Raw genomic sequence first — 22,112 nt, 5'->3', positions numbered from 1 at the left:
TTTGTGCCCTGACAAGACAAATATAAGAAGTGATTCTTCTTGGTACCTTTTCTTAAAAGTATGTTGAAGTGAAATATTGATGTATCTTTAAATGACAAATGAAGGCTTTTAGGAATTGGTTGTGTTCTTAAAGATTATGAAGGGAAATTCCTTTATATTCTTTCTTGTTAAAAGGGTAATATGGAATCTAATGAAGTTGAGGTCTTGGAAATTAAAAGATTTATGTTTTTGAATATTGATTGCAACTATTCTTATATAAATTAATGGATTGTTGTATTTGATTTTTACAATGCCATAACTTGGATTAAAGGGGAAAATATTATGTGGACTTAGCACTTTTAAATTGGTTTTAATGATATTTCAAATGCATGCAATAGGCTTCCTTTTATATCTTTTGATCATGTTTTTAGATACAAGAATAATGTTATGGATCATTTGGCTAGACAATGAGTTTTTAGAAAGTTAACTGAGTTTCGTTATACTTTTTTTAGTTAAGGTATTTTATACTTGATTTTGATTATGTGTTTAGTTTTATTAGTAAATTTTCTAACTCTTTTGATTTTGTTTTTATATATTCTTCTAACTATTAAGCCATGTTCTTAATTGTAACACCCTAAACTCTTAGTACGATTTTCATCTTTATCCCATTTTTCATCTTATAAACATAATTAATGCATGCAATTATTTCTTAACATCCTTAGTTTATGCCATTGTTTTTTATCTGAATTATAATTTTATACTTTATTGGATTTTCCAAACATTTATTTCATTTCAACTAACTAATTTTCATAGTTCATCTTATTATATCATTATAGGTTCATCAATATCATTTTGAAATTTGAATATATATTATTTTTATTTTATCTCATCCATATACATTTTTAAACTCAATATGCTTTTAATCCATTTCTGATTTATATATATATTTCTTTCATTCTCATATACTTCGCTCCTTCAAATATATTTTTCTTCTTGAAAATTTATTAGACTCAATTATATACATTTCAATGTTTTCTTCCAACTTAAATATTTTTTATGTCCATTTTTGATAGGTTCTAATATTTTTCCAGCTTAAATATTACTCATGTTCAATTATGGCACATCAATTTTTGTAACTTAAAATTTCTCAGGAGCATTTATGGCACATTACAATATTTTCCCCATTTAATTATTTTTCATGCCAATTTATGGCACATTACAATATTTTATTTTTCAGTTCAATTATTTTTCATGCTTATTTATAGCATATTATATATGTTTCTCCTTCTCAAAATACTTTATGCTCATTTGACTCTTTTACATGTAATTATCACTTATCCATACATTTGTTTTGGTTTCATAAGTTTTATACCCACTTGTTTAATTAATTCACTCATCATATTTTTAGTTATATTCATTCACCCATAAGTTTGGTTAACACTTTAATCAAGTCAATGGATTCATTTGATCTATTTTCATATTCAAACTCATACTCTACTTTAGACATAATCACTAAATCAAATCCTTTAAACAATTTACCATATCAATTTCTTAATAAATCTTAACCAAACTTTCATAATTTAATCAAAACATTTACAATTCTCATTTCATAACATGTAAAGCATGATTACTCATATATTCCAAACACATACTTAATTCTCATGCATACCTATAAGGCTCCTTTATAGAATTTAATCCAAATTCTCAACTTTTATTTATACCAACCTTATGATTATTTCTATGTTGTTAAATTACTATTCAAATATCATAATTCCTAAAAATCTAATTTCTATCCTTTACACCGAAACACCACAAATTATTTATTATGTTTACACCCATGATTCTATCTTTTTATGTCCAAATTTCCAAGCTTCATGTCTCTTGCTTTCTAACCATTTTATGTTCAATATCTTTCTAATTTGTATGCATAATTTTCTATTCTTTTCAACTTTAAACTATCTTCAATTTATCATATCTTATTTTCATATAAAATATTTAAACCATTTAAGTCATCTCATATTTTTACCCCTTTTCAAATTTCACCAACTTACATATTAATTATTCTATTAATATGAAACAACACTAACAAATTCAAGCTTCCTTAATATATACTCCAACATCATACCATAACAAAACAATAATACATTCTCATACATAATTCTCTAACATTCACACATATCTTTTTCATTATATCCTTATATATTTTTTTAATTTTTTTTTTAAATGCCCTAACATTCACACATATCTTTTCCATTATATCCTTACATATTTTTTTAATTGTTTTTTTAAATGAAAATTTTTAATTAACCCGTGCTATAGTTCTTTGACATGATACATGACCTACAGAGCTTTTTGTTGAAACTCACATGTGAAATGAAAAAATTTTTAACTAACTCGTGCTATAGTTCTTTGACGTGACACATGTTTTTGTTGAAACTCACATGTGAAATGAAAAATGTTGGAAAAGGGTGCAACAATTCATGAATAAACAAGTTCAAAAGTTCGTGGTAAGTTGGATTTCAATAATTTTTTTCTTAAGATTTTATTTTTAAAAATTTGTTGATTTTTTCATGAAATATATAATACTCGATTGTAAGAGAGATACAAGGACGATTTTTTGACCTATCTGGAACTTAGTCTATATTTATTACTGGTGGGTGGATCGTCTGAAGGACTCGATAGAGATCAGGTTTATGGTATTTCAAACTCTATGGCCAAGGATACGTGGGCAAGCCATAATATATCAACCTGCTTCCTTACAATCGAGTTCAAGCTTCCAATCTATAGTCATCCAAGCGATTATATGAGAACAAATTAAATCTTAGATGCCTCGGTTTAGTGCTGAGAAAGTGCAACTTAGGTCCGAGATGGTTGAACTTAGGTGATTGTACAAGGAGCTACTATCAAACCTTATTGGTATATGTGATATGCTTCATCGTCTACCTGGTCGCAGCAATATCTGCCTCTGCCTCCTCCTCCTCTTTCTTCAACTTTTATCTACCGTATAAATTGTATTCAATAATATTTTTTATGTTGATAAAAAAAATTTTGGTTTTTTATTTTAGTTTCATTCTTTTTTAATTTTTTTTCTTGTTTTGTTTATTTTAATTATTTTAATATTAAATACAATACCGCAAAATTACTAATGAAATTTGAATTACATACGAAATGATTGACTGACTAAGTCCCTTAAAAAGTTCTAGAGAGTTGGAAAAAAATTATAGAACTTTGCCACTAAACATTATAGATGAAATTACTGACAAATTACATTCCTTGAAAAATTTTAGAGACCTTAAAAATATTACAAATACTTGCCATTGATAATATGTAAATCTCCATCAGTAATATGAATTTGATTACCAATGGCAATAATGAAGAAATGATGCCACTAAATTTTTTTTACTTGATATATTTCTTTTATCTTGGTGATTATATTACAGATATAATAGAAATTATTGATGATATATTTATCGATGACCAGTTATTATCCATAAAATTTTTCTTGACAAAATTAGTGTTTAAATACCAACAAAATATTTTACCAGTATTATATAATATTTTGGTAGTATCTTCTCTGTACCAATTAAAATAACCTTAGTGCATCGAGTTTGAAAATACTAGTTATCCAATGACTATAGGACATTCTATGAGTTTAAGATTTTAGAGAACATTTTACTTTCTTTTTTTCTGTAAAAACATGATTACTAAATTGATTCCATGTTTAAAATTAATCTCGTTTGCTTCTCATAAATAAATAAATAAGTTCATTCTTCAACAAGAAGCTATCAATTTGGGTGCATTTGTTATTGATTGACAGCGATGCGTTTCAATTAATTTTACCAAATTCAATATGTACGGACGTGATTTCTTACATGTAAAATTTTCAAAAACCTAACTATTACTACCTTTTTCTCTCAAAACTCAATAATACAATTTAGAAACTATATTTGAAACAAATTCGATAGATTTCTTGAGTGATCAAGGTCTGATTTTCTTAAATTTGCAAACAATGAAATTAAAAAGAAAAAAGAAACGCTTATTTTTTGAGTTATTAATAAAATAAATATTATGTTTTAGTTGTGTATAATTGTATATAGTCTCTAGACATTTTAAATATCACACACCCCACAACAACAAGCAGACACCATATCAAACACCAACGCCCAGACTGTTTGTTGATTTTCTCCCGAGTCCTGATTTTTTTTTTTTTATTTCATATCCAGTCGGCAGTCATTTTCCCATCATTGATCTTCTGCATGGATGAACCAACGAAGACAAGAGGCCCATTGCTGTGAGATGTTGACTCTGCATAAATTTCTCGTGAATAACTCAGACGTCCCAAAATAATACTGCCAAACAAGTGAAGATGAACCACAAAATGTCTCCTCAGCGCAAAGCATGAGTCGAGGGCACATGTGAATGTTGGGCCCTCGGAGGAGACCCACTTTACAACTTATACTATAATCATGGCTGTTCAATTAAGTGGTTGATTCCAACAGTGTTTTTAATTAAATTAAATAAGATATTAACTTGAGAAAATTCATTGAAATTGGCTAAACTGATCTGCTATCCCATGAGTTGACTTGATAATGTTAAGAAAATTCATTAAATAATTACCTATCATTTGAATTGCTAATGAATTTTTCAAAATAGGGTTTGATTTCGTGGATATGAAAAAATTAAAATATAAGGGGTCAACATTGAAACAAGAAACAAAATGTAACCCTTTTTTTGTTGGAGCATGAAAAACTACAATCTAGTCCCTATAGCTTTTAGTTTTTCATTTGTAGTTCCTATTATTTTTATATTTTCTTGTTTCAATGCTAAACTTCATTAGTTTTACATTTTAGTCCTTAAAAAAGAGTCATAAGAAGACGGAGCACATTCCCATCATTAAAAAAACAATACTAATTTTGATGTCATATCATAAAAAAAAACAATATTAATTTGATGTCATTAAATTCTTCTAGACGAAAAACATATCATGTATTTTTCGAGCTTCTATCTCCCAAAAATAAATAAATAAATAAATTATGGTTAGAGAATAATTTTTTCCATTTTAATTTTTTTTAAACCAATTTAGAAGTATTTTGAGATCAATTGATTTGCTGAGCTTATGGTATTTATTGGGTGCTTATGTGAAAATAGATTCAAAACCGAGTTTCAATCATAACAACCGACTGAATGGTTCGTGGCAGCAGGCAAGCAACTACCTTGTAATAAACCAGCTTAACTATGTCCAAACACGGTTCCTTTTTGTCAACAGACCAAGAAAGTGGAAAGATTGATTATAACGCTACTCCCCAAAAATCACAAACAACAAAACAGCGCTTAAGGGCATTGCATAACACAAAAACAGCAGAGATCAACACATCATACTATGTCACAGCTACAGGTTCACTACGCTGAAGAAGCTATGCACTTGTCTAAAAAATGGCGGACGGTACAAGATGTAGAAGACTTGACAAGCAAATTACAGCAACGGTTACGTAGATGGGAGCTTGATGGGAGATTGACAAAGAATTGTTGGAGATTTCGGAAGAATCAACGGCTAGAGGCATTCCATCACTGCTAAGGGTGCACGATCTTGGATCAGAACCGTCTATGCTCATCATCATAGCTCGTAAGACTGCAGTAACTGTGTGGATGTAAGCCGCGCGATTCTTCGCAAGGAGCCATGTGAGACCCATCAGCTGGCAATCCTTGTTGTGCATTCTTGTGGCCCTATCCTCTGATTTGCTTGAATTTAAAGCCTTCTTGTTGTTAAGCTGCACCAAATGATTATCAATTAGATAAGGCAAATAAGAAATTACTTACGATTTGAGAAGTACATGTTTTGATGCTTGAAGTTTAAACTACTAATTATTTGGTGCAACTTCTAATAAAAAATGTACTGTAAGCTACACTCCTGTCTTCTGTCATCAGCAGCCTTCCAAACGATGCAAGAGAATCCAACCAACATACAATAAGTAGAGTAAACCAAATAAAAAAGAGGGAAAAAAAAACTTTCAAGAGTAATTGTGGGGGGGAATTCTAAGACTGAATCAAGCATTGCTAAAGAAAGTTTCATAGAAAAATAGAGAGAAAATCATTGATATTTGAATGTCTTCCATCTATCTGCGTATTACCATTGGGAGTATACATTGAGAAAAAAACAAATTTCTTATATCAAACAACACCAGTTCTTTGCTAGCAACACTCAACAGCAACGCAAACGGTGAGACTTACAGGAAACTGCCTAATGAATGAACTCTTTAATACTCGCACTCCAGCCGGTGAAAGAGACTACTCCTTTGTCAACAACTGTCTCAAATCTTCACCAACAGAAACTTTCTAAGCCCTCGAACGGCTCGCAATGTTTTATATATATATATACATTCTCCTCTTAGATTTCTCACTGACAGTAAGTTTCAATTGCTTCTTTGGGGGCTTTACCTTCTAATACTTACATTAGAGTCTAAAGTCTCAGTCTATTAATGTAGATCATAAGGTAAACAAAAAATGAGCACACAGACGATCCCTATCAACATCTTGATCTTCATTCTTTGACACAGACCATATAAGGACAAACCAGAGAATTCAAGAAACAAGCAAAACATAATAATAAGAATTAACAAAGGAACGAGTTTTTTTTTTTACTTACCAAATAAAGACTGTTTAAGCACTTAGAGCAGCCACCGAGACCAGGAAATCCATTCACATTATTGCTATTACTCAAGCAATTTCTTTCTAATTTCTCGACTCTCTTGTCACCAACAAGCTTTCCGTTTTGGTTCAAAGAAAAAGCTTCGGGACAACTCAAAGGGTGCAGTCTGATACCACAATAACAATACACAACATCACAAGTCTCATTAGGCTTAAACAATTCTATGCCTTTCTCTTTCAACCCTTTTGAGAGCCCATCAACACAAGTCTCAGAATCATCAGGAAGCAAAGGCATGTCATACGATGGTGAACGACCTGTATCTGTAGCTGGGATTACTTTGTTAGCTCTGCTAAGCGCGGTGGCAGAGTAAGCAGAGTAAAGCCAAGCCGCAAGAACAGGACAGCAACGAGTCCTGTGGAGGTTCCCAGTTACAGAGGAGCCACTAGCACAGGCTGAATTAATGCCATGAAAGAGCTCATTGGGAAGGTCTAATGGGCAACCAGCAAGGTTGGATTGTTCAGGGAATGCAGGGATTGTTGCTGGTGGTGATGGGTTCGGTTTAAATGGTTGAATTGCAGCCGTGTCCGGGTTGGGCAGACCCGGAATGAGAAGAGGAAAGAGAGCGAGTGACAAGAGGAAAATTATGTTGTTGAGGGACATTGGTGCTAGATGGCGTGGAGTAGAGGGTGGTCTGAGTCTGCCTCTTTTAGAGGGTGTTGAAGAGTGTGTGATGAATAAAGGGTAAAGGCACTTCTCGGGGTTAGAGGTAAAAAAAGCAAGAAAAAGAATGGTGGGGCTGTAGAAACCTGGGAGATCTGGCTGCATGCTAGCTAGAGAGGATATTATATCCAATCCCACTATCCTATTTGTGCAGAATGGCCCTTCTTCAGTAATCACTCCTACCACTGCCATTCAATCGTTATCAAGATCATGAGTTAAAAACCTTGTTAAAAATCCGATACCAGCACCTCTTAACATTATTTTAACATGTACAGAATAAAAATACAATATTTATTTATCAAATATGCCATCATCTTGCTAGAAAAATGGTGTTTGAGGTGAGCGGGGACTAGTGAATAGTATCATGGTGTAAAAAGTTTGATTTACGAGGCCTTTATGATGTGTAGACGCATTACTAGTTTCTGTGCTCTGATGTATCTATTAGCTTGCTGCTAGATTTGGTGATCTCGAGGAGGCTGGATATTGTAATCTTGTTTTGTTGTCTTATCTATTATGTAGGCCTCGAGATTATTCCTAAACCCAGCTGTGGTCCACGATAAGTTTATCATGGGAGTAATGAGCACTTCTTTCTTGATGATCAGAACCAAAACAAGATCTTCCCTGTAGTTTTCTTTGCATCTTTAAATTTACCAAGCACGAGCTCCAGCTCCAGCTCAGAATGGCTAGTTTTATATCTTTTTTAACCAATCTGTTTATGCTTTTCTTTTGGTCGATTTTGCAAACGAATAAAAATGAAGAAGATATATATTGTATGTTGAAAAGAAATATTTAGCTACAATATGGTATGTTTATTTTTTAAAATATTTTTTATTTATAAATATATAAAAATAATATTATTTTATTTTTAAAAAATTATTTTTAATATTAGTATATTAAAATAATGTAAAAATATTAAAAAATTTTAATTTAAAGTAAAAAATAAAAAAATTATTTTTTAAAAAAAATTAAAATACAAAAATAAACAAAGCTTTAAAAGGTATTTATCCTCATCTAAAACAAATATTTTTTTAAGTATTTATAAGTATGAATTTTTATTATATAGTAAGTTAAGTAAAAATCATAGTAAATTAGCTTACCCAATAAGCTTTCTAATACTATTATAAGATATTTATAACACCAAAAATTAACACTTGTATTTAATATCCAATAAGATAAATTTATTTTTTAAATTTTTTAATTAATTTTTTATATTTATGGCTTTTATGAAAAAACTAAATCTCAGCTATCCAATTTAATTTAAAATATAATTATTTTATTTGTTTTATTAACCATCATGATATTAATATTAAAAAACATATCACTTCACATAAAATATATATACAATAATAATAAAAACATAGTTTCTTTCCTTTATCTTATCATTTCTGCAGCGCCAGGAATTGCACGCACATTTTCTCCTGTCTCTTTATCCAGGCAGACTTGGTCCACTGAACGTGGCTTCCAAAGATAAGACTTTCTTAAGGTTGGTGACACCTGAAATTATTGATTTGATGCTGTATTAAACTTATACTATAATGTATGTGCTGATTTTGGTAAAATAAGAAAAATAAAAACAGAAGAACAGGCGTCCTTATCTCTCCCTTTTTTTTTATTTTTTCAAATATTCATTGACTGTTAATAATTATTTGATTATCAACATAGAGCATTAAAGCCTAGCTCAGAAGCCAAAAGAAAAAAAACAAGCTGTCCGCTCGTCCTCTTTTTAAAATTTTGGATAATGGGAATCTTCCTCGCTCATTCTAGTGTGTGTGTATAAGAATGAAAATATATAAATTCCATGAGTTTAATTATTAATATAGATACATAAATATTATTGATGGATTATATAGTATGATAATAATTAGCTAGCTACAGTCGTTAATTTCTCCTTCGGTCTTTGCTGCAATCAATTTCATCCTACAGTTGTAATAGTATTCGAGTTAATTACTTGGCACAAGCAACTCCTTCCCGGTTTATTATATGTAAAAGATAAATAATACGGAGAAAGTATTGTATTTTTTATATAAAATAGTGTGGATTGTTATAGTATTTTTTATATTATTAGGTTTTTTATAAATAGTTTTTTTATAATTTTTTTAAATTATTTTTTTAATTTTATTTTTTATATTGAGATGGTTGGGAATTTAATTATATATTTTTTTTCCAAGTTGTTCTCACAAAATAATATAGATTATTATAGTTGTTTCCTCACATAATACTGTGAATTGCCAAAGTATTTCTATATATTGTGTTTATTTTACACATGTTTTTTTATAATTTTTAAAAAATTATTTTTTATTTTATTTTTTAATATTGGATGATTGAGAATTTAGTTTTTTAATTTTTTATTTTATATTTTTATAAAATTAGCCTAGTTTGCAAGTTTATCGAGGTAATCCTAGTTATTCTAATTTATAAATATGGTGTGTGTTTTTTTTAATGATTTAGGATAAATATTATAACTTTTCTTATAAAACATTATCGATTGCTATAGTTTTTATCTATATTATTTTTTTATATATTATTTTTTTTGTTATGATTTTTTTTAAATTATGTTTGTTGATTTTTAATATTAAAATAGTTGAAAATTTAGATTTGTAATTATTTTCTTTTTATTTTATTTTTCTATGAGGTTAACATGGTTTATGGGTTTATCAAGATAACCAAGGTTGCCCAAGTTTATGGATGTGATATTTTTTTTAATTGAATTTAACTTTTTTATAGTTTATTTTTTTCTTATATCATTAAAAAAATAGTTTAAAAAAATCATGTTATTAAATTTTATAAAATAAGAAAATTAAAGGATATAAGGGAAGCCATTGTTCACCCAACACCACTAGAATGTGGATTCAATAGCAATCCATAATATTTTGCTTTTTTTTTTTAATTTTTATTATGAATTTTTAAAAAATCTATTTTCATTGATTTTATCTTTTAAAATTAAGATTGTTGATAATTTAGCTTTGTATAAGGTTAGCATGATTTATAGATTTGCCAAGGTAACCCAAATTACCCTAGTTTACAAGTTTGGTAGGGTTTTTTTTTAATTAAACTTGATTTTTTTATAATTTATTTTTTTCTCATATAGTTAGAAAATGTTTTTTGGAGAAAAGTCATAGTATTAAACATTATAAAATAACAAAAATTAAAAGGTGTGAGAAAAATATTTTTTACTCATACATATATTGTACTATGAATGATTATAATAATCCATAATGTTTTGCTTTATTTTTTTCTTTATGTTTTTGAATTTTTTTTTATTATTATTTCAATTTTTTTATTAATTTCATCTTTTAATATTAGAATGGTTGAGAATTTGGCTTTATAATTTTTTTTCTTTTTATTTTACCTTTTTTATAAGATTAGTATGGTTTGCGAGTTTGCTGAAGTAACCTTGGTTGCCCTAATTTATAAGTTTGATGGGGTGTATTTTTTTAAGAACTTAACTTTTTTATTGTTTATTTTTTTCACATATAATTAAAAAAATAGTTTCACTAAAAAGTTATGATATTAAATTTTTTAAAGTCCATAGACCTATTCACAAGTTTGACTAATTAAGTTAGTTCGTGAGTCTGACAAGTTTAAATTTTTTAAATTATTTTCCTTTTATCCTTAGATATTGGCTTAATTAAGAAATTAGTTTCATTTCGTCTTTTATGAGGTTATCATGATCTAAAAACATCTCATTATTGAGTCAGTGTTTGATTTCATAATCATCTATATTTATTATCATATAATTAAATAAAAAATAGATTAAAAAATTATAATTTTAATGGAGTTCATAACCTAGTCCACATGTTTAACATATTAGACTAGCTTACCTGGTTCATAGATTTGACGAGTTTACCCACCAATATGATATGTTTTTGGTCTTTTAATTGTTTTTAATTTATTCTTTTATGATATCATTATTTAATATTAGATTGGTTGAGAAATAAAGTACATTATTGATGTTTATCTGCTTTCTAGGGATAATTGTCTCAAATAAATATTTATTTTTAGGTTAGTACTCAATTTTATGAGTATCTATTTTTATCATATAATTATATATATAAAAGTTATTAAATCATCTTGAAATTTTTTTAAAAGATAAGTTATGTTTTTATTGCATTTGGACTTGTGAAACTAATTAACACGACTAAAAGATTGATGTCTTCTCCCAAGTGCAGAAGTGTCGAAGTAATAAATAACCCGGCAAGACCGGGGTCGAATCACAGGGAGGTTAATTGTACAAATTATAAATAACAATTATAAACAACAACAATAATAACAATAACAACAATAATAATAGTAGCAATAATAATAATACTAATAGTAGTAGTAGTAGTAGTAGTAATAAAGAAAAAGAAAAAGAAAAAAAATTGATGAGAACTTTGAGATGAAAAATTAACGTAAGGATTAAACAACAATTACAAACAATGTCAAGGTTAGAGGATACACTAATGGTATGTCAAACAAATATAGTATAAACGCTTATTATTCAATTGAAACCACACACAAAGGAAGTTCCAATCAGATTATAGATTGTTAACATGATTACATTAGTCATCTTATTCAATTAATGCTAGTACTTGTAAATTTCATCAAGTATTCATGATTATAACTTATGTTAACAACAAATCAAGTTCCTTTCATAGCTTAAGTGTCGGTTATACCATACAGTATGGACTATAAAAGTGTCAAGCATTTGTTATACCAATTGTTATACAACATAAACCAAGATTAGTCATTTAACAAGCAAAGTATTAAAGAGTGAACAATATAACAAATATAAAACATGTTAGTATCAAACATTAAAGTCCATATTAAGTTTACACTATATTTATTCTTACACCATTAGTATAACCTTTTCATCTTGACATAATAAACTTAGCTAGACATAATGACAGAAAGAAAAATAGATAAATAAAATAAGAATATAAATAAGATAAAAGTTAACTAAGTAAATGAAAGGAAATGAAAGGCATAAACTTGATATTAATGAAAGTAAAGCATAAACATTACAAAAAATACAAAGAGAGAAAGGAAAAGCATGATCTTGATCTGAAAATAAAGATGCCTAAATGCATGGCAAATGCCTCCTTTTATAGCCCAAAATTGAAAACTATTGATTTGATGACTAATTAATAAGTGGGTGACCAACTCTTGACTTGGTGACAATCTTTATCTTCTCTTGTCTGCCCAAAACGTCATTGATAACGTTAAAATTAGAGCTATTTGAAAACATGAAAGTTGTAGGAAATTGTCTCAGCTTTCTTTTGTAAAATATTCAGCTCATTTCGAATTTTAGAACTTCAGATATGGCCAAAATACTGAATAGTGCTCGGGCTAGAGGACAGATTCGGGCTTATTTGTTGTTGCAACAATTTGAACTTGAAAATGACCTTTTTAGATCTTAGGCTCCTATAAAAGTTGTAGACCTATGTCTTACCTTTCTATCCATATAAAGTAGACCTAAATCTGAGATCTATACCTCCAGATATGACCCAATTACGAAACAGTATTTCGATTTGGATTATACCGACATCTCTTTTCTAAGTTTGGCCATCTCTTTATTCTTTCAATTTCAGTTCTTAAATTTATCAATCAATCCTTTCATTTATGTGATAGGCCTGCATTTAAAATGAATATTTACTACAAATTAAATGTGTCTTATATTATTAGATATATTATTATAAAACATGTTTTAATTAAGGAGTTATTGATACTTCAAGTGCAAAATGATAATATAAAACCCTGATAAAAATACACTTTTAAGTATCAATTATTAATCAATTTAAATCAAGTTAGATCTCATATGATTTAATTAAAAACTTAAGTTAAATAAAAAATTGAGTTGAAGGGTTTCAAAATTAAACCATTTGGTCAGGTTTAAAAACACAATTAAAAAATTCTTTATGCTCTTAATATTTTTTTACATTTTAAAAAAATAATCCAACTCACGGCGAAACACGAGCTAGTATATTAGTATGAACATCAAAGGAGGTAGCCTTTTGTTTTTGTTTTTGTTTTTTTCTCATTTCTCTCTCTCTTTTTTCTCTCTCATTTTCATCATTTTTTAAATTTCATACTTTAATATTTGATTGATTTTAAATTTATCCTTATAAATTTTTTAGATTTACTTTCTACAAAGTTATCATAATTTCAAATAAACGCTCAATATTTGGTTTATGTTTGATTTTACTAGCAATTATTTTTGTTATTGTATAATGAAGTGAAAAATGTTAAATTTTTTTTTTAAACTCAATTGATATGAACCTCATGATCACGTGTTTATATAACTCACGATAAGATTGGCAAAGAATCTTAGAAAGCCAAAACAAGTCTAATAAGAGTGTGACATAATATAAACTTGTCTCAATTCATTTACACTATTGGAATAAGAACTCCCACCCTACAAATACCAATTCAAGAATGAGAAGTATAAGAAAAATGTTACGAAGCTAATTAATTTTTGATGAGTCAATTTAGTTTGCTAGAAAACCAAACAAATACAGGAATCTTTCTCACACAAGCTGAATAAATTTGACAGAAATATTATTATCAAGTTTTAATATTTTATGCTTAAAAAGAGTATTTATACTTTTAAAAATAAAACCCTAACACTAATGGGTCAAACATGCAACCATTTTAAATAAAATTGAAATTAATTATAATAAGGTTTAAAAATAATATAAATAAATAAAACAATAGTATAAAATTATTCCTCATCTTTTGTTGGATATGATAGTGAGATATACTCAAGATAAATAATTGTTAAAGAATTCTTATTGAACACAAATCTGATACCTTGTTAAATAAAAATTAATTTCTAAACAATTAATTCTTCTTATTTGATTTGAAATCCTTGTAAAATAAGTAACTTAAAGGTTGCAACATAAGTTCTCAATAGCATTAAGGACTCGTTGTAGTGAATGGAATTCATAAATCTTAAGGAAATAATGTCTTTTTCATTTTCGCACTTTTCTGACTGATTTTAGGCTCAAATTGAAACATGTCGCTCTTTCTCATTCAAATGAATTAGTAGGATTACTATATATCATTAAAAAGGTATAGATATCTAGTTTACAATACTATTAAAATCACATCCAAACTCTTTTTGTAGCTTTATATAAGACCTAAAACATAGGCAAAGGTCTAGATTAACAAATTTAAACTTTTTCAACTCAAGCCTCTTGACTTTGTCCATTAAACTCCTCTTAGATCCCTTTCAATCTAATCCTTAAAATAGACTCAATGGTCACTCATTATGAATCCTTTGATAACATAGCCAAGATTTCATCCTTCCATTTTTTCTCAAAAGAATTTTACCTCGGATCATCACTTACATCAAACCAAAAACAAAAATTTAAAACTTTAAATATAGCACTAGGATTATACTTACCTTGTAAATCCACTTTATAAACATTAACTCCTTTAAGGAATCTGAATAAATTATTTTATTTAAGCATTAACTTTGATTTTCTATATCTAGGAAAACTTTATTTTTGCATATGCACCCAAAAACAATCCCTTTGTTAGAACATAACTCTTTTTCATCTTTTGTTTTCTTGGAATGCATATTTCTCATTCTTTTTTCTTGATATATTGTCTTACCTTCTTAAACAATGCTTTCATCACTTGTTCTTTTCTATTGTCATAAAGTCTAAATCTTTCATCAACAAGTAAACAAAACAAATCTAGTAGAGTTAAACCATAAGCTATTTTAAATGGTTAATATTTTTTTTTCCAATTTAATAGATTAGCATATAACAATTTTTTTTGTAACATATTAAACAAAAATCTTAAATACTTAATATGCTTACCTAGATTTTTACTATAAATATCATCAAAGTAATCAATAGCAAAGTTACATATGAATGCACATAATAAATGATTCATCAATCTCATTAAATTATTGTGTGCAATAGTAAGACTAAACAACATGATTAATCATTCGAACAATCTGTATTTTGATGATAATTAATTTTCAAATCAATCTTATTAAACAAATAAGATTCATGCAACTCATTTAGTCTAGGAATAAGATGTCTTGATTGCACTTTTTATTAATTGAAAATTATTATGGATCTTATTAGGAAATACATAGTAGAATTTGGATGACAACTTTAACCTCTTATACGAAAACCTTGCAAAAATTTGATCATCGTGAAATTTTAATCCAAGATAAAAATAGATCTTTAGAAACTTTTGAAAAAACTTTTATAGGACAGTCAAACCAAACATTATGCTTGTTTGCATAAAGCTGCATAATAGCACAATTTAAGATCAAATCCAAATTTTATTGTCCTACATCATCCTTAAAATCCTATAACAAAGATATAGCAACACTAGGAATAAAAGAATCAAGGTTGTTTGTGTTAACATTCCATATAACTCTTTGAATAAAGTTTCCTCACTAATCAACCTTCATTCTTAATACATCTGTCCCATAATTTTATTGTATCATTAAAGTCATCTTATCTTTCATATCCTTCGTTACCATAGAAACTCAAGTTGTTAGGTGAAAGCTTGCATCTAAAAGGTGCTATCTATTTTTAGTTTTGCGAACTTGTTATTTTAATATATATTTAAATATGTAAAAATTCATGAGTAGTAAGAAAACTATATACCTCAAAACTCTTGTATTTCACATAATTCAAAGTTTTTCACTCAACTTTTTTTTACTACACCTTTTACCTCTAGGTTTGTCTTCTTATGGTTCTTTCAAAATTGAAACTCAATGAACCAAAGTCAATGACTATCATAGCACAATATATATATATATATATATATATATATATAAACAAACAAAACAAAACTACAATTTCATGATTAGCAAAGTGAAACAAAGACTCGAAATAAAGCAGAACCAAAAGTTTATGAAAATACTTACTTGAATTTTAAATAACCCAAATATAACATAAATAAATTGAAAAGGTTGAAACAAATAGTGGTAAATATGTTTTTATAACTTGATGCAAAATATCACTCATTATACAATTTTAAGCACTAGAATTGAAACAATTTTGTAACAACCTTAAATTTGATATGAATTACCCTTGTACCCAAAAAACAACATATCTCAATTTATAAATTGTTTTCTTATTTCTAGGTATTGAAAACCCATGTATGATTAGTTTGCAATAGAATTTAACTTAGAATTGTAACCCTAATCAAAAGATATCAAAAAAGCTTAAATTTATAGTGCGATTTCGCCCTAAAAAACTAATACATCAATTTTAAAGTGAGTTAAAGATGTTTTGATTTAGTTTCACTATTGTTTGTGTTTTCATGACAAAATTGAATAATATCTATTATTTTATGTTTTGGCTTTTTATATTACTAATATGTTTAGGGGACAATAACAAAATAAAATAAAAATATTTTTCTTGTACTAAGATGCTGAAAACAAAAAAAGAATAAGAAGACTATATAAGGATGAACCAACAGGGTCACTAACGGGTTGGCCTGATCTAGCCCAGCCCGTACGACTGGGCTGGATTCAATTAAAAAAAAGGATTAAAAAAGAAGAAATTTTTGTTTTGTTTAATATATAATTTTGTGGATTTATTTACTAGCACCTGAGTTATGAATAGTGTACTTTCTGGGTTGTGTAATATTTACCAACATCAAAATTAGAAATATTTGTAGTTGATTATTTATTGACGCTAAAGTCAGGAATATCCTAGGTAGACCATGAAAAAAGTAATACAACAAACTCTTAGTAATTTTTGACAAAATTAGTAATGCAGCATGCCATAGATAGAATGCTTAAGGGTTAATAATATCTTTTCTTTCCTATAACTAGTTCCGTATCATAAAATCTTAACTGATCACTTAGGGTTTCTAGTGACTATAATACTAGGCAACGACTCATTGAAATAGACCTTTTCTAAAAAAACAAGTAGTATTTTTATTCTTTTTCTAATTAAGTTATAAGTTTTTATTGGTTATCATAATTTTCGGTTATTGGTTATCATGATGTCCGGGTATGATACACTTTAAGATATTTTTTCTGATTTATTTTTTAAATTATTACTCTAATAATATATGGGCCTCTTTTAGTATTAGCATGCAGTTTTTATGGCGATGTTATAACCATTTCAGTTTTTTTTTTTTTTCAATAATAAGGTGGTGTTGATGGTGAACAAAGATAAATCTACAATGAGCTTTTTTAGGGACACTAATCTAGTGAAGGTACTAATTATATAGTTTTGTTTTTTTACTTTCCAAGAAGTGGCAAACAGCTAGCCCAATTGTATCTTTTCCCTTTTGCTTTGGTTACGAGAAGAATTCTTGCTTTTTTTTTTTTTTCACTCTTTATTTTCCCTTGGAGCTAACGAATCCGGTTCATCCTTTTAGAATTGTTTCCATTTTCTTTTATATATATATATACACACAGACACACACCCGTTCACTTTCCATCTGTAATGAACCCCTAATGTAATATGGGTCCGTACGGTTCATCTTTCGCTTGCTTTTCTTCTCTACCTCCTCTTCATGAACATGAAATAAAATTACTAACAGGCCATGTTCCAATTCACCTATATGAACTATCAAAAAAGGGGAAATAAAATAAAATAAAAACCCTATTGCGCAGTACAATAACATGTGAAAAGTGTCCGTAGAATGGGGATTTAAAAATGAAAAGGACTTTCTCTTATTATATAATAACCCAAGATTGTTTTCTCTTGAACTCAAAAATAAAATTGCCATGTCTTATTTCTAAAAGAACAGAAATTTCTATGACGTCTAATATATCACGTTCAATGCCAACCAAGCATAGGCGGAATTAGGTTGGCTGGCGAGGGCAGGAGCCCTGCAGTCAAAGTTTTTTTATTTTCAGTTTTTTTCTTTAATAAATTAGATTTTTATCTTGGAAAATAAAGAAAAATAAATTTTAGCTTTTTCTAAAAATTTTCTCTAATTTGACCCTCTCAAACTAAAATTCATAGCTACATCCCTGCAGTTTCTAACACAGCAGGAGCCTTCAAATTTGTAGTGTGAGGCTTCATACGATAAAATTAGTATATTATAGGGATGAAAATATAATTAAATTGTTATGACCTGATTTTACAGCTTAATCAGCTTTTTAAAATGTTTTTTAAATAGCTTTTTACTTTAAAAAACATCAAATTAATATTTTAATAATATTTTTTAATAATTTTAATATATTTTACCTCGGTTATGGAGCCTCATACGCCAAGTACGATGGAGCTGCTGCATTTAAAGAAGACAATGGAGCCTCATGCACCATGTACAATGGAGCTGCTGCATTTAAAGAATCTTCACCTTCATTCCATGATCGTCAACGGTGTTTCATGTGATGTTATTAAGTCTTCAAAAATGTGTTAAATGTCTTAGGGCCATTCCTATTATATTTTCCCAGCACAGTACAAAAATTCCAGAACCGTTCACGAGAGGAAGATGAGTATAGTAAATAGTATATTGATATTTGATTTGCTGGGGCCAAGAAATTAATAAAAAGCATAGATATAAAGTTCTAGCCTGAATCTTCTTACATTAAAACAGAAAAGAACATGCTTTCAGAAAAGCTACGGCCATGGGAAGAAGAATATAGTAGGTCAATAGTAGAGATTATAGCTCAAAAAACAACGAAAAATATAAATATTTTCTTTTTGGTTCTATGGGTTGCCAGATGTATTGTATTCCTAACAGGCGGCAATCAATTAAAGTGAAAAAAATATATATTTTCAAGGACAATCACTCTTGAGTCTTGATACCACCACCTTGAAGAAACTTTTAAATTTCTTAATCACTTCCACACATTTGCTCTTCTTTTCAACTTGCTATCATAACACTTTTAGAGCTTAGTTACCACAGATCTTTGAAACATTGTGGTGAACTTGCAAGATGCTATCATGATAATTAGAATCACCTTGACACATTCCCATGAATCTCAACCTTTCAAGTTTCAGTAATAAAAAGGATAAATACTTCGACTCGTTATGGTTAGATTAGCGAGACTAATCATGAAGCTATTGATCATTTGCTAAAGGGATATCGAGATCGTGGGATTTAGATTCTATAAACATAGAAATTGTCATCAAGTCATCATTATTAAAATAATGGCCGTGGTTAACTCATTTTATTAAGAGTAGCAAAGTCTTCACACGAGAAGCTTCCAAGCCCATAATTATTAGAGAAACATCCATCCCCTAATGAGTATCTACAGTCTTTGTTTCTGGGTCCTCATCAACTAGCAAGTTGCTATTTATTGCCCAAAAAAATATTGCCTAGCGAAGAGGCTCGTATTTAATGGGCTTATGAGGGGATGAGACTAATACCACATAGGCTTTGTGATGCTTACCACAACGCCAAATGCTACCTCAATGCATAAGCCATAGTTGGTCTTCTGAATACCGGGGCATATTAGTTAATTTTGTTGTCTGTTTATCCAATTCTTATTGTTGAATGTTCACGTCACTAAACTCGATTTTTTTTTTTTATGTTCTCTGTGTGTGTGTTTATTGTTGCGCACAGTCTAGCATTTTCCCACAAAAAGAACATACATTATCAAACAATCAAAGGAAATTAATGTAATGAAGCGAAAAGCTTGTCGGATAATCTCTAGCCTCACTGCATTACTTTGCCTCGCCCAAAAACCACAAATTTATACCAAGCTGTACTACTATTATCAGCACACAAAACTTCATTATTCTTCTCCACTCGCCTTAGTATCACTAACAAATGTATCATGGGATGTGTTGTAGAGTAGGGAATATTGTATTATTGATGTATTATTAATGTTTTAATTTATTATGTGTAGTGTGCTATTGCTAAGCCACGTCAATCAGCAAAGCTCTTAGGCTAAATCCCAAATATATAAGTTGAAGTGAGTGGAATGTTAGTTGCATGTGCCATGCAGGAAAATTGCAACGTGAGCATTATATGCCTGGGCACGCAAGTATGCAGAAGAGAGTTCTATGGTCATGTAAAGAATGAAAAGATTATGCTAGGGAAGAACGGATCACCTATAGGTGTGGGTTATTTGCAGTTGTAACTTTTCGTTATTTTTATTTTAGTTTATTATAGTTATTATGCTTATTATTCCATACATCTTTTAGTTTGTATATGGGTAATTTTCCACGTGAGTTACCAGCTTTCTCTTAATTTTAGTTTCCTATACCAGTTTAGTTTGCTTATTTTAAAGCAACAAAAAATTATCAAGAAAGCAATCAATAATATCTAAAATTTATAGTACTTTTTCACCCTAAAAAAAACAAACATTTATTGTTGAATATTTGTTGTGGCTTATTATTAGTATCATAGCCTAATTCTTAACAAGCTTAGATATTATGGGCATCGATAAGGAACGAATTGAGCAGTTAAAAGATGGGCTATACTGAATGAAGTTGGGCATGGTTGATAGACTGCAACATCCAGAAGAAACGCTTAACCATCTTTTTAATGTGTTGCTTGCAAATCAAGAACCTCCAAACCAGGACAACCAGTAATATGAAGGTCACAAGGGGGGACGACTAATTGTCTTTCCTAAGATAGCGTAACTTGAATTTTCTAGATTTTCAGGAGATGATCCAAAAAAATACTTTAATTGTGTGAATCAATATTTTGAATTTCAAAATACTCCGTAACTTCAGAAGGTCTCCCTAGCTTCCTACAGCTTGGAAGAGAAAGCTAACTAGTGGTGGCAATGGGTTCATAAGTTGACTGAAGAAGAAGGACGTGTTCTATCATGGGCAAATTTTGAAGACAAAATCTAGGCTCATTTTGGTCCTTCAAAGTGTGAGGATTTTGATGAAGCCCTTTCAAGGATAAGGTAAGGGGACTCACTACGAGATTACCGACGAGAATTCAAATGCTTGGGCAACTAAGTACGCAGATGGACACAAAAAGCTCTTATGGGTACATTTATGGGTGGCTTAAAAATTGAGATTTCAGATGGGATACATATGCTTAAACCACAAAACTTGAAGGAAGCCATCGGTTTAGCTCAGATGAAGGATGATCAACTTAGCAAATAAAGAAGGTTTATTAGACGATCACCACTAATAAGATCTACACTTTTCCCTCCTCGTTTCAATCGAGCTGTACCAACAATCCCTATCAATCCTGTTTGGCGCCTCACCTGGGAGGAAATGCAGCGACGAGAGCTTCGAATTTATGTTTTAATTGCAATGATTGTTTTATTGCAGAATAACACGACTAAAAGATTAATGTCTTCTCCCCAATACAAATTATAAATAACAATAATACAATAACAACAACAACAATATCAATAATAATAATAATAATAATAATAATAATAAAGTAAAAGAAGGAGAACAAGAAGAAGATTGACATAATTAACTTAGCTAGACATAATGAAAGAAAGCAAAATAGATAAACAAAATAAGAACATAAAAGTTAACTAAGTAAAGGAAAGGAAATGAAAAGCATAAACTTAGTATTAATGAAAGCAAAGCATAAACATTACAAAAAAATACAAAGAGAGAAAGGAAGAGCATGATCTTGATCTGAAAACCAAGATGCCTAAATGCATGGCAAATACCTCCTTTAATAGGCCAAAATTGAGAACTATTGATTTGATGACTAATTGATGAGTGGGTGACCAACTCTTGACTTGGTGATAATCCTTATCTTCTCTTGTTTGCCTAAAACGCCATTACTAACGTCAAAATTGGAGCCACTTGAAAACATGAAAGTTGTAGACTATTATCTCAACTTTCTTGTGTGAAACATTCAGATTATTTAAACTTCTAGAACTCCAAATATGGGCCAAAGGCTGAACAGTGCTCGGGCT

At 29.0% G+C, this 22,112-nt stretch overlaps 1 protein-coding gene across 1 annotated transcript; it reads right to left on the bottom strand.

The window, feature by feature from the left end:
• Positions 1 to 5,289: 5,289 nt before the first annotated feature.
• LOC105108028 (uncharacterized GPI-anchored protein At4g28100) lies at positions 5,290 to 7,552 on the bottom strand. The gene is made up of 2 exons (XM_011002166.1): positions 6,623 to 7,552; positions 5,290 to 5,747 (listed from the first exon to the last, which is right to left on the bottom strand). The coding sequence occupies exons 1-2, from the start codon at positions 7,535 to 7,537 to the stop codon at positions 5,406 to 5,408; spliced, it is 1,257 nt and encodes a 418-aa protein (XP_011000468.1). The 5' UTR covers positions 7,538 to 7,552; the 3' UTR covers positions 5,290 to 5,405.
• Between the last annotated feature and the right edge of the window lie 14,560 nt (positions 7,553 to 22,112).

This window comes from Populus euphratica, unplaced genomic scaffold (assembly GCF_000495115.2).
Source record: "Populus euphratica unplaced genomic scaffold, PopEup_1.0 scaffold180.1, whole genome shotgun sequence".
Taxonomy (NCBI): Eukaryota; Viridiplantae; Streptophyta; class Magnoliopsida; order Malpighiales; family Salicaceae; genus Populus; species Populus euphratica.
The sequence above is the reverse complement of the archived record's forward strand: the minus strand, read 5'-3'. Positions and strand labels throughout refer to the sequence as shown.

Excerpts from the sequence above, each read along its gene's own strand:
- LOC105108028 (XM_011002166.1), bottom strand. The coding sequence starts at position 7,537 with ATGGCAGTGGTAGGAGTGATTACTGAAGAAGGGCCATTCTGCACAAAT. Across the intron at positions 5,748-6,622 it reads GCTTAAACAGTCTTTATTTG|CTTAACAACAAGAAGGCTTT; the intron begins GTAAGTAAAAAA and ends CATTTGGTGCAG.